Source organism: Macrobrachium rosenbergii, chromosome 18, assembly GCF_040412425.1.
Source record: "Macrobrachium rosenbergii isolate ZJJX-2024 chromosome 18, ASM4041242v1, whole genome shotgun sequence".
NCBI classification, from domain to species: Eukaryota; Metazoa; Arthropoda; class Malacostraca; order Decapoda; family Palaemonidae; genus Macrobrachium; species Macrobrachium rosenbergii.
In genome coordinates, this window is record NC_089758.1 from 489523 (window position 1) to 503071 (window position 13549).

The 13549-nt window shown below is 36.6% G+C and overlaps 1 protein-coding gene across 4 annotated transcripts in view; it reads left to right on the forward strand.

Moving 5' to 3' along the window:
• The window catches only part of Grp170 (Grp170 co-chaperone), a 309324-nt gene that overhangs the window by 211806 nt on the left and 83969 nt on the right, over positions 1-13549 (forward strand). For all 4 annotated transcript variants that reach the window (XM_067120035.1, XM_067120037.1, XM_067120034.1 and 1 more), the window contains exon 14: positions 7012-7149. In XM_067120035.1, the coding sequence (XP_066976136.1) occupies positions 7012-7149 (138 nt within the window). The remainder of the gene's footprint in view (positions 1-7011; positions 7150-13549) is intronic.

A 13549-nucleotide genomic window follows, 5' to 3' on the forward strand; every position in this document is an offset into this window, starting at 1 on the left:
ACATAACCCAGCTCCCAACTAATGCTCAGAATGCAAAGTGATGACAACAGTCAAACATTTGTTATGTCAGTGTCCAAAATATAACCAACAATGGTTGTCAAGTTTTGGAAATAGATCTGTCAGTGAAATTTTATTAGAATCTACAATATTTCAATTCTTCGAATTTCAGTATTCATGAGGAGCTGTAAATTAATTAATAAAATACCCTGTATAAAAAGTAATTTATGAAAATACCAAAGCCCATGGGGCATTTAATAAATAATAAAAAAATGTAAATTTTGAAAAACTTAACTTATTCTGAATTTTATCATTAGTTTTATTTTTTATTGTGCAGATGGAAACGTGAGTAAATATATTTATAGTGGGTGTGTTTAGTGTGGAGGCATATGCTTTTTTGCGTATTAAAATTTCATTGTCATTATTCGTTTTGTCCAGTGCTTGGCCAGTGGCCTAGACCTGGTACACCATTTCATTTTAATCCTGCGGGCCAGCCCTATGAGAGCCGTTAATCAGCTCAGTGGTCAGGTTAAACTATTGTATTTTAATAATAATAATACAGGATTACGTTCATATTTTGGTTTGAAAAAATAAGTACATTAGAGAATACAGCAAAAATATAAGCAAAAATACTGTAGCATAAAACAAATATAAAAGTGCAGGAGTGTGTGTTACTGTACTTTAATGCAAACATACCATGGTTATTCTCTCTCTCTCTCTCTCTCTCTCTCTCTCTCTCTCTCTCTCTCTCTCTCTCTCTCTCTCTCTCTCTCCTGTATCTCAGTACTGTACATATCCTTTAATAAAATGTGAATTACTGTATCATAAACATGAAAACACAAAACCAAACTGCTCTATCAAGTCAGGCTCCCCATCATCCATCAACCTTCCCCACTCCCCTCCCAGCCATAGAAACAAGGCTCCACCCCCTTCTCTGAGCCTTCCTCTACCCAGCCTTACTACCCCTCCCCTCCATGGTGGCAAGCCATCCGACCACCCCCCACCATGGAAACTTCTCAAGGTCTTCCCCACCCCCAAAATCCTTTCCCTGTCAGTCTGAGCATTGGCATTGTTACCGACATTTTCTTGAGGCTGCGCAGCATTGCCTACCATCAGAGGGCAGTTTTTAAAAATTTTTAAAAATTTATATATACAGCATAACATACCTTTGGGACCTAGATCCCTGGTCCGGGTGTGTCAGACAATGTCGAGTTGCGGGTAATGGCAATCCGGATAATTGAGAGACTACTATATATTATGAACATATAGAACATATATACATATATATATGTATTATATATATTACTGTATATATACAGTCGACCCCCCAGATTCGCGGGCTCACAATTCGCGGAATTTTCTGTGAACCTATCTCTAAATTATTTGTGGGAAAACTCATCCATTCGCGGATTTTTCGCAGAGCAATACTCTGTATTTTCATATTTTTGTTTTGTGACATAATGATAAAACAATGATTTACAGTACTAATTTTCAAATATTAATAGTAAGTTTAATAATTAAATAATAACATTAAATAATAAAAATAATTCTCTCTCTCTCTCTCTCTCTCTCTCTCTCTTCATTTGTTTTGTATGATAAATAAATTTACTAATTTTCAAATATTAATGTAAACACAGCAAATTATCAATTCATTAAAGAAAATATACTGTAGTGAATTAGTATAATTTTAGTTACAAATTTTTTCCCCTCATCTTTTTCCCAGTCTTCTTGGAGCAAAGGGGGGAGGGTGTAACCTGTCAAATATGTTAAATATCTTGACATATTGACTGTGGAAGAGTAGAAAGTGTTGCCCATGCTTGGTCAAATACATGTTGCCCACTGAGTGCTCTCTCTCTCTCTCTCTCTCTCTCTCTCTCTCTCTCTCTCTCTCTCTCTCTCTCTCTCTCTCTCTCTCTCTCTCTCTCTCTCTCTCTCTCTCTCTCTCTCTCTCTCTCTCTCTCTCTCTCTCTCTCTCTCTCTCTCTCTCTCTCTCTCTCTCTCTCACGTACATATTTTTAAGGGTAAAATGTTTAAGATGACTTTGAAATAATGATATCATTTCAAAGATTAATACAGTAATAGGGTAATAATTAAGGTATATTTGATGTATGATAACACTGTACTTTAAGTATGCATTTGGCATCTGAACTCTCAAGATAGGCAGTTATAAGCATTTTTAGAGAGGGTGTTAACTATTTGCGGATTTTAACTATTCAAGGGGGGGGTTGGATCTGGTACGCATCCCTCGCGAATACGGGGTCTTACTATGTGTGTGTGTGTGTGTATATATGTATATATATATATATATATATATATATATATATATATATATATATATATATATATATATATATATATATATATATATATATATATATAATCATGAAGCTACAAATGTCGTTTAATATCAAATTCACGCTACCTAAAGTATCTCCGATGGAGAATTATCACGAAGGGGAATTTATATAAGTGATAAATGAACAGGTACCACTGGGACGCGAACCCTTGACATGGACCCATTCAAGCAACACTAGTAGAGCGTTACCACGGCGCCATCAACAAGCGTACCAACGAACTATCATGGCGGAGGTGGGTCATTGCCGAGGCTAAGTACAATTTCCTGCTCACGACGGGGAAAAAACAGTACAGCAGACTCGGTAATGATTTTTAACAAACCTCTCTTGATGGTAGCGGTGGTAATGTCTCTACTGGTGTCGTTGAATGGGTCCATGTCAGGGTTGGCGTCCCAGTGGTACCTGTTCATTTATCACTTATATAAATTCCCCTTGGTGATAATTCTCCATTGGAGATACTCTCGAGTGGCGTGAATTTGATATTAAACGACATTTGTAGCTTCATGATTGTATATAAATCACGGTGTGATAAAAATTTATATATATATATATATATACATAAACTCTCTTGATGTAAAACAGCAGCTCCGTATCCTTGCTACCCTTAGTCAGTGCCGCAGAACCATAAAGAATAAATATGGTTATAAACTACCTTTAGCCTTAAACTGGAAACTTGTTGCAAAATGGAACTAGCTAGCTGGTTTTTCCTGTATTCACTACTAATGGGTACTAATCATGATACCTCTTTTACATTCTCTTTATCTTTTTTTTTTTTTTTGACTAACCTAGTTGCTGTTCATGCTGCTACTTGTACAAACATGAACTATCACCAAGCTCGAGTTGCCACACACAACTCACATTATATACAAAAGATCACATAAGAACATTCATTTTGTAACTTCATGGAAAACATGTCACCAGTGTTATAATGTAAAAAATATACATCTTTCTGAAAAAAATTATAATACTGGAAAATGGCAAACCAACAATTGTGAGATCATGCTACCACTAGTCAGCAATGCCGTTGATTATGATTTCAGTGTCGTCATAATATTTTGTAAATATATCACCAAAGTTTCCTTGTACTCTGACTTTTTAATTTTAGTAATTCTCCTCTATTATCACTAGTTTTGTCTAATATAAACTTACACTTGTCACAAAATAAGTAACCAGTGTTACATTTCACTTCACAATATTTATCCTTACTTTACTCCTTACATAAGCTGTGCTTTGCTTGGATTTTATGACTCTGCTTCAGTTCGTGCTTGAAGATATCTTGGAACTCCTGTAGGAAGGTCTGGAGGTCCATGTGACGACTGAAGAGATGGATGGCTGCTTGGGGCTGGTGGTGTGTGGTGCTGTCTAGAGGAAGGCTGGGTTCAGAAGGCTGTGATAAGCGATGTAGGATTGACTTGAAGTCATGCAGTGTCTACTTGGAACTTTTGCCAGATGCACGTTCATTTCTCTAGAACCTGATGGAGTGGCCATCTGTTGGGGTTGTAGTGGCCAGTGTTTGTTCCTGGGGTGGCCAGCTTCTTCATTTTGTCTCCAGTTACAGCTGGGGCACTTTTCTTGGCAACTTTCTTGAATCTGTGATGGTATACACAGATGGCAGCTGGCTGGGATACCCTCTTGGTCGCAGCTTGCAAGGGCACCTCTGCACAGCAGTGGCTTGATTTTCAATGTCCTGGTCTTGGGTTTGGTCATCCATGGCTTCACAGTTGCTGTGGGTGGTATGTTGTGTGAGGGCTTGGGGCCTCCAGCAACACAACACCACCTGTTTCATAAATTTCTCCTTCAATATTCTCTCTGCATAGGGGAGGACAGCTCAGATGTGGGTTTGGAGGTGGCAGACTCATATTTCTCTTGTGATGTAGACCTTGGATATCCTGTCAACTTTAAGTTCAAGGAGTGTTAGCAAGGACTAGAGTTTGTCCTAGACTGGCCTTGCTGCCATGTACCCCCACAGTGTGTTCAGCAGGTCAAGGGCCTGTTGAGCCAGGGAGAATTTGGTTATGAGGAATTGATGCAGTGCCTCATACCCAATTCATTATTGAGTGTTGAGCCAATGTGCAATCCTTGGGAGAAGGGCATCTGGGATTGATTTGAAGACATAGTCCTCATATTTTGTGGAAGTTGTGATGTTGTTGAGGCAGAATTGTATGTTTGCCCTCTTGAACCAGACAGATGGTTCTTTTGTTATGAAAGCGGAAGGTGGAGGTTGTCAGCATTTGTGTTTGCTTGTTTGTCTGCAGACATCACTTCTAATTCTTCCCTTATGAGGTTTTTCTCAGAGGGTTTGTCCTTATAGCAGTAGGCATATTTGTACTGAGCCCATTAATTGCCACTGGTTTGTGCAGAAACCATGCTGTGTACTCACTGATTAATTCATGACTACTAAAACTGGCGTTGCCGGGGTGTGTGTACCGAGCTGGTGGGTTGATGACATTGAGGTCTCAGGAGAAGTGGAACCAGAACCTAAGTGCTCTATTTAGTCCAATTGTGATTTCTTTTTTGTTAGTGGCAAGGCATGAATATATTGAGTGTACTGATCGCCACGCTGGTCTGCCAGGTCACTCTTGGGCTATTGGTGTAAGGCTAGGGACAGACAGAAACCAAGGTTTAGACTTGCTTCATTCTCCAAGATTGACTCATTTTGTTTTGGTACTGCATGTCAAAGGAAACTTGGTTACTGGTAGTTAACCAGTCATACAACAATAAGATGGGTGTGTGATGTATAAGTCACTTGTCCATAGGATTGCATCAGGATTGTCTACCAAGCCTGGCAGTGAAGCTCAAGTTCGACAGTGAAGCTTCGATGAGTTACTGTGCAAGGTAATGGTAAAGACCTGGGATAAAGTGGAAGACCACTGTAAGGAACAGTTGAAAAGAAAAGTGCAGTAGTAGTGTGCTATGCAAGCCATACAGTAAGTGGTACACCTACAGGTTTTATGCTCAGATAAAATCCTGTCAGGTGGTACTCCCACAGGTGTTAAGCTGAGATAAGGAAGTGTGGTGTTCTCATTAGAATAATATTAATTACATGGATAGCATTGCATAACAGGGTGATAAGAAAAAGCCCTTTGAGAAAGATGTATAAAACCTTTAGGAAAATTCACAGTAGATAGCCAGGAAGAACGGTCAAATAGAAAAGTAAAGTTTAAATTAAATATTAAACATGATTACTGATTTCTTATTGAAATTACAAGTAGGGGAAAAGTCAGCTGACTGTACAGTATAGATAAGCTGGAAAACTGGCGAACACAACACCATATCTCTAAAGCTGTTGATCATTAGCTAACAGAAGGCTAGCGTTTCAATAAGAGATATTGATTTCTTAGCAGCTTAACTTTAACAAAACAACTCTATATAGATGAATACAGTGAAAAAGTAAATGAAATGTGAGTACTTCCAAAGAAGTGCATGACCCAGTTGCATTAGGTATACCATTTCATTAAGATCAGCAGATCATTGATGTGGCTTGACAACTAACATTGCAGTTGAGAGAGAAATAACCATATAGTTGGTGCAGAAAAATACTGAAAGAGAGAGAAAAAGACATCTTTGATGAGTTGTCCAGCTACTTTAGACCCAATATATGTAATGTTCTTTACACTACTGAAAATATTAAATTATTTTGTATCAAGTGTTTGACCTAAAGAACTAGAATGTGTAAGGTTAAATGATAATGTTATTCAAGAAAAGTTTTATCTATAACATTATGCAAGCAACATTTGAGGTAAATCACAATTATAATGTTATTACAAAGGCTAATCCTGTACTTTTATAAACTTGTGTTTACAAATTTCACTTAGTAGCAACAGTAATAATTACAAATGCTGATGGCCATGGAAGTATAAAAGTAACATAATTTAATTTAGCAACATTGTTACAGTGTGAGAATAAAGCATGTAGTTCAGTTGAAGTAGGAAAAATGCTGGGAATTTGTCAAATACATCAACAGCATTTTACAGGAGTTGGTTGCTTCATGCACCTAATATAAAGTTGCTGATAGTACTTTGATATGTTGTTTTTGTAAAGATTCTGGAGGGTGTTGCAAAACTTTTATGAGTGAACTTACTCAAGGTTTTTACTGGGTACTATAAAGTTTTAACAATCATCTTGTCCGTGATGCAACCATTAAAAGTGATGCTGTTTCTGTTTGGTTTAATTGGTCTTTTTTAGTCAGTAATTTAGTCCACACTTAGTTTTACTCATTTTGTCTCACAATACACAAGTTTTTTTTTTTTAAATTGGTCATTCATTTTAATGAAATATTGCTAGTCAGTTAATGGTGAATAGCCTTTTGGCCAATTCCATAACAAGAATGTATGGACTTTATGAGCAGTGAAATATGACTTGGTTTGTGAGTTGAATGGGAGGTATATTCAAGTTCATCCGTTACTGTTACCAAAACTTTACAATTTTTTTTCTTCTTGAATACTTTGGAAAGCTGTGTCACTGAAAAATACCCGTAATATGTGAATAACATCATTGCTGGTCTTATGGCATTGGTAATTTTCCATCAAGATTTTTATATTTTTACCCAACATAAGCATATAATTCCATGAAAATATTTTCCCATAAACAATGATGATAATAGAAATGTAAGCATAAATGTCCTTAGCAAGTGGTTTGCAATTTTCATTTTACTTTTTAGCTTGATGACTGGATATATGATGAGGGCTTTGACGAAGAGGCATTGGTATACAAGGATAAATTGTCTTCGCTGAAACTCTTGTTTGAGCCGATAAAGGAGCGAGTACAAGAACACCATGACCGGCCAGAAGCCATCCAGGTAAATGGAAGAGACATTTCTTTTTCCTGTCTTTTGCAGTTTGATTTTGCTCGTTTGACAATACTGAAATGAAGTATGGACTCCATTTTATGGATGAAGCTGCATACATAGGTGGGTATATAGTTGTTACTAGAATTTGTGAAGAGATGATTAAGGATAAGGAGTGAAAGGCCTTTGAAATCTCCAGTAATTCTCAATAACAGAGTATTCAAGGATTTTAGGTACTATTGAAAGTGACAGTCCATAACTGCTAAACTGCAGCTTTGCAAAGAAAAGGAAGCTGTAGATACTTTGACTTTCTCCGTTGCAGGTTTTCAGTAAACTTACAGTACGCTGCTAATTTACGTGAAAATATTTAGGTTTTATAAATAAAAGTGGCGCTTAATGTCATGCTTTTCTTTTGGTAACAAGCATGACTACTTGGACATTGCTGGCCTAAGATATTCCAGTAACTTTTGCATACATGTACATAAATGTACAGTCATAGGCGTTACTGATTTTGCCAAAAATAACTTATGAAATGAATGAGGATTCCATTAAGGTATTTTGTTCATTATCTTGGAATACAATAGCAAAAATTGGTTCTGGGAAAGTTTGTAAAAGCTATAACCTTTAACAGGGCAATAACAGAAATAATGCCATCAAAAAACAATCTAAGTATATTGTAAAGGAAACCTAAGGAAACCTAAGACCCACTGTGCATTTTTTTATTTTTTATATTTGCGCCCAAAAATATCTTACATTGAAGTAACCCTGAGTGGATTGCTGCCCAACTTATATGAAACTGTTTTTGCTGAAACAACCAGGAGTGCTTAAAACCCCTCTAATAACACCTAGAACTGCCCATTTTGATAGCGTAAACCAAGAAAAACCTTGTAAAAATGCTTATACCTGAGTATTTTAATAGTTTTATCACAAAAAGTGCATTTATTCATGAAAATTATATGAAAATACAGTAATTAGTGAATATTTCTCAGTGAAAAATACCGCGAATGGGCGAATTTTCTGCAAAAAATGGCTAGATATGTTCCACAGAGAAACCCGCGAATGCGTGAGTCCGTGAACCATGAGAACGCGAATACGGGGGTTCACTGTACCCATTTTTTTGTACTTAACATTGCTGTACTTTATATTTACCATATATGTCAGCATATAAGGCAACCTTTTAACCTTATAAAATCTCCCCTGAAAAGGGGGGTTGTCTTATACGACGAATATAAAAAGCAAACCTTAAATTTTTAATGGTAGGCTACCCTCTGAAGTGTCGATAGTTGTGTCAATAGTTAACTACCATTGTAACAATATGTTGTTGTTTGAATGAGAGCCTTGATGAGTACAGTATATCAGACTTATATTTATTATGGAGAGAAGGATATGCACATGTTGGCGGCCATACCTTTGATATGCGATCCCAGCGCTCTCTGTTTACATCTATTACAATGTTCTTGTTACTTTTAAATACAACACATGGTTAGTTGAAGTACAACATCGTAGCATGATACATATGTTACATCCCCCTTACTTTAAAGAAAAGAATTATACAAAAATCAAGAATCAGATTACAAGTCAAAAAACAACAGGTTTCTGTACAACTTGACCTGAGCATGTAATATAATCTGGGGATGTATCTGAGTCACATAACTTTTGGCTTTGAGGCAGATTTGTAGAGCCAGTTAGGGTTCATAAAGCTTTAATCATTCTCATGATCAGGGACTGAAAATAAAACATGGTTAGGCTGAAGTTCTACACTACTTCTCAAATGAACTCGATTTCTCCGTAATGTTTAACCTTCAGGTGTCCTCAACAAAGAGAACCATGTATTAATCACTTTTGCAACTTCCCATTTACCTGAATGTGCATTTTGGATACAAACATTTTGTCCAGGCAAAGTGGTGGTAACATATGGGATTGTCTGTCTTGATACATTTTCTGAGTATTCTGTTTATTTTAAAACTCATTTCTTATATTTTCATTATCAACACCTGGATATCTGTGATTATGGTTTTTCTTTAGCATGTTATTCTTGAGCTTACTGCTTATAAGAATTTCTCCTGGACAAGGTAACACAATATTCAATGGAGTGGTGCGCAAAAATAGTAAAGCTAAGTCTGCATCCTTTTTATCTTGTTTGGCTTTCTGGAATAACATTTTTACAGTTTTCACATTTTCTACAAAACCATTAGACTGAGGGTAATGTGGAGAGGATGTAATATGGTCAAAACACCACTCTTTTGAAAGGTTTTATACTGACACGAAGAAAATTGAGGGCCATTATCACTGATAACCTTACAGGGAATACCAGATTCAGAGAAAATTTGCTTTGTAGTTGCAATGAAAACACCACTGGTACAAGATGCAGGCATTTTTCAAATGACTGGGAATTTGCTAAAGTAATATACAGTGATAAGACATTCACAATTATCAAAACAAAACAAATCTGTTCCAGCAGTTTCCCAAGGCTGGCTAGGATTTTCAAGTGGAATAAGTGGTTCACAAGCTTGGGAAGGTAAGTGGTTCTGACATAGCCAACAACCCTTAATCACATTTTCAATGTCTTTATCGATACCATCCCAATATACAGAATCCTTAGCCAATAACTTAGTTTTTTCCACACCCTGGTAACTATGATGCAATTGATTTAGGATATATTCATGCAAATTTTTAGGGATAACAACTCTATTACCCTTTAGTATTATTCCATTTTCTAAAGACAATTCATCTCTGTAAGAAAAAACTTCTAATAAAGGTAGGAACATCCTTGATGCTGTCAGGCCATCCTGAAAGGATTAAATCTGTCAACTGATTCAAAGCTGGATCTTGCCTAGTTGATGACCTAATACTCTCCAGACGTTCAGATTGAAATCTTACAAGGTCAACTCTTACATCAAGGTCAATAGTTTCATTATTTTTCTCATCCGGTAGTCGTGACAGGATATCTGCCAACACTATTTCTTTACCTGGCTTGTATTCAGTGTCAAAATTATACCCTTGCAACCTCAGTAACATTCTTTGTAATTAGGGAGGGGCATTTACAATAGGTTTTTGTGTGACCATTACTAAAGGTTTGTGGTCAGTTACAACTTTGAAATACCTACCAAACAAGTATATGTGAAAACAGTTGACAGCAAACACAATTGCAAGCAGTTCTCTTTCTATACAAGCATATCTTTTTTCAACATCAGGTAAAGACTGATGCAAATTCAGCAGGTTCGCCATTTTGTAACAATACTGTACCTAATCCCCTTAAGCTAGCATCTGTTTGTAATACAGGAGTAATATTGGTATCAAAGTATTGTAAAGTTAAGTCTGCAGTGATTGCATACTGAAGAGAGTTAAAACACTGTTCATGATGTGGCTCCCCTACAAATGGTTAGTCATTCTTTATCAGTTCTCTAAGACATGAGGACTTAGAAGACAAATATGGTATGACTGGGGATAAATAAGTAACAAAGCCTAGAAATTCTTGCAACTCATTTTTGTTACTTGGTACTGCCATTTCCTTTAGATCATCTACCTTTTTTGGGTCTGGTTGCACTCCACTATCTGAATATAATGTTCCAAAAACTCAGACAACCCCACTTGCCCTGACAGACGTCAGACTGTCTGCAAGCTTGTGAGAGCGAAATGGTTTTCAAGAGGAGCTGCAGAGGATATTGCACAATACAAGCAAAAATCTTCTAGCCTCATCTACCAGGCCAAGTGGGCAGTCTTCCGTTGGTGGTGCCACAACCACAATGTCTCTTCTGAGAACTCTGTAATGCAGATTGCTGATTTCCTCCTTTATCTGAGGAACTCTAGGAATTTGTCATCCTCCACCATGAAGTGGTATTGAGTTATGCTTAGCTCGGTATTTAAACATAGAGGCCTGGATGCACAAGACTTAATACCAGTTGCACCATCAGTATCTTTAGACTTATCAGGAATTATAGGCCTATTCTTATGAATTAAGCTATGATTATCATCAAGATTTCCAGCTTTCATTAGATCTTTGAGCTCTCTCTGTTATATACATCAAAATAGGTGGTGGTATAATCTCCGATGGAATTCCTTCAAGACTACTAGATTAAGTAATTCATTGAAGTGTTGTGACTTTTTCAGTTGCACTCCATTTCTGGAACAATCTAAGCTTCTGACTAGCAGATTCTGTGAATGTTTGAGAAGCAGTCTTAGGGGCATTCCAAAACAATTGTCTGTAACCCTCGTTGGTGATGGCAAAAGCATCTAGAATGTTCTGTTTTATGACCTCGCAACTTTCACCAATTGATTCAGATACAACTTGAATTGCCTTACCTCGTAATTGAGGTTTAATTAACCATAACCACTGATCCACAGGCCATTCTAGATTAGAAGCAACATCCTCAAAAGCAAATGAAAAACTTTCATCTTTTTCATCAAAAAAGGGTACAAGCTTTCTTGCTCTGGACAAGTCAAAATGAATGTGCTGAGAACTAGAAATACCCAACTCCTGACGATGCTTATCTCTAGCTATTTTAACCTTATATTCTGGTTCTAAGTCCAAAAGCTTCTGATTTCCTCTAACCTCTTGTGAGAAAGATAATCTTCTTGTTCTTTCCTAACTTCACTTAGTCTTAACTGTATTCTAGCTAGCTCTAGTTCTTAATCTACTTCACTTTGCTTTGACCTCCAGTTAGCTACCTGTTCTTCAGTAAAATTATCCTCATCTACATAGTAATCCAGAATGGAGTCTAGAATTTTAATTTGAGTGCGGTGTGGCTCACTTTGATATTAAGCTGATTAGCAAGAGATAGCAAGTCCACCTCCTTCTCTTGAGAAAGTAGGGAAACTTTACCAGCAGAGTCTGTTACAAATTTAGATACTGTACATCAAAAGACATTTTGGAGATTATTACTCTGTGGGTACAAAATATTAGAACTTCAGGAGTAATTTATCAAGATACAAAAGTATGAACTACTGCCAGTATATACCACAAGTACTGTATTCTTGATAAATAGCCAAGAAAATTGAACATGCCAGAATTCGTTGTGGAAGTTGAATCATTCAAACATTCACAATGACACTGAAAATCACAAATAAATAGCCAAGAAAATTGAACTTGCCAGAATTTGTTGTCGAAGTCGAATCATTCAAAAATTCGCAATGACACTGAAAATCACAAAGACTAATAGGCAGCCTCAAAACTGAAGAAATATTCTTTTGACAAAACTTACACTTAAGGATGTGTACGTTTGTTCAAGATAAGCATAAGCAAGCATGAGCATGAGTGAAGAATTAAAAGGCAAAATCACGTGGAAGAACTAACTTCAGATGCTTCGAAAGCGTGGTCCTGTGAAGACTAATTGTTTGTATGGGATCAGACCGTTAGTCAAGACAGGACAATTTCTTTACCAAGAGAGACTTGGTTTAGGCTGCTACAACGAAGTTAGCTTGATAGTTTCCATAATAACAGTCAAACACGGAGCAAGAAATTCTGTACATGAAGTGCCCTTGTAATTCTAAACTCGTCAATGCTATCAGAGACCAAATTATTGCTAAGATGTCAACATGGCATAAATGATGGAGAATTTAATCTGCTGGAGAGATTGGCAATCAGACTAGCACTCTAGGGAAGCAACCCCCTCTTGCACTTCGACCGAATACTAATGTAGTGGTTAAAAATGGTAAATAAATTTAGTTAACTAAGAATTATCAACATTATGAAAAAGCTTATCCTGATATTTGAATACCGAAAAGGCAGTTTTATTCTACATACAGACTTGTGTGTGAAGTTAACACGATAAACACTTTTCGTGTACAAATAAACAATGAAAAATAGCAACTCGTTATCCTGGACAGGCCCCCAAAATGCAATGATCTCTTTTGAGTTATAGTCTAGGGGTAGGCGAGGGGTCTTTACACAAAACACATACAGACACTTGGAAATGTTAAACCAGAACAATTACAATAAGGAACATAAATGAAATACTAGGAGATACTTGAGATATATAATTACACACAATACCTGTTCCCCCTAATCAGATACAACAAAACTCTTATATAAATAAAACCGAATTGTTAACTTATGAATACAGCACAATTGCAAATACTAGACAAACACTCCTTGTGTATGTAAAACAAAATAAAGGTATTACCACAGAACAGCTTAAGAGAAGTAAAAGGTCCTGTAGTCTAAAGAAGTAAAACGTCCCGCAGTCTGAAAGCGAAGAAGACCAGTCACAAACCGAGTAAGGAAACAGAAAACGAGAAGCAGCAAGGAGTCTCGAGAAGGAAAAGGAAGGATGGTAGTGTAAATACACAAGGATTCCTGAACATATACTTGTAAGATTATTGCAGATCATATCAGTAAATGCAAATATGATTTGTAGCAGTATATTATATATATATATATATATATACTGTATGTGTATGGTAAACCCCCGTA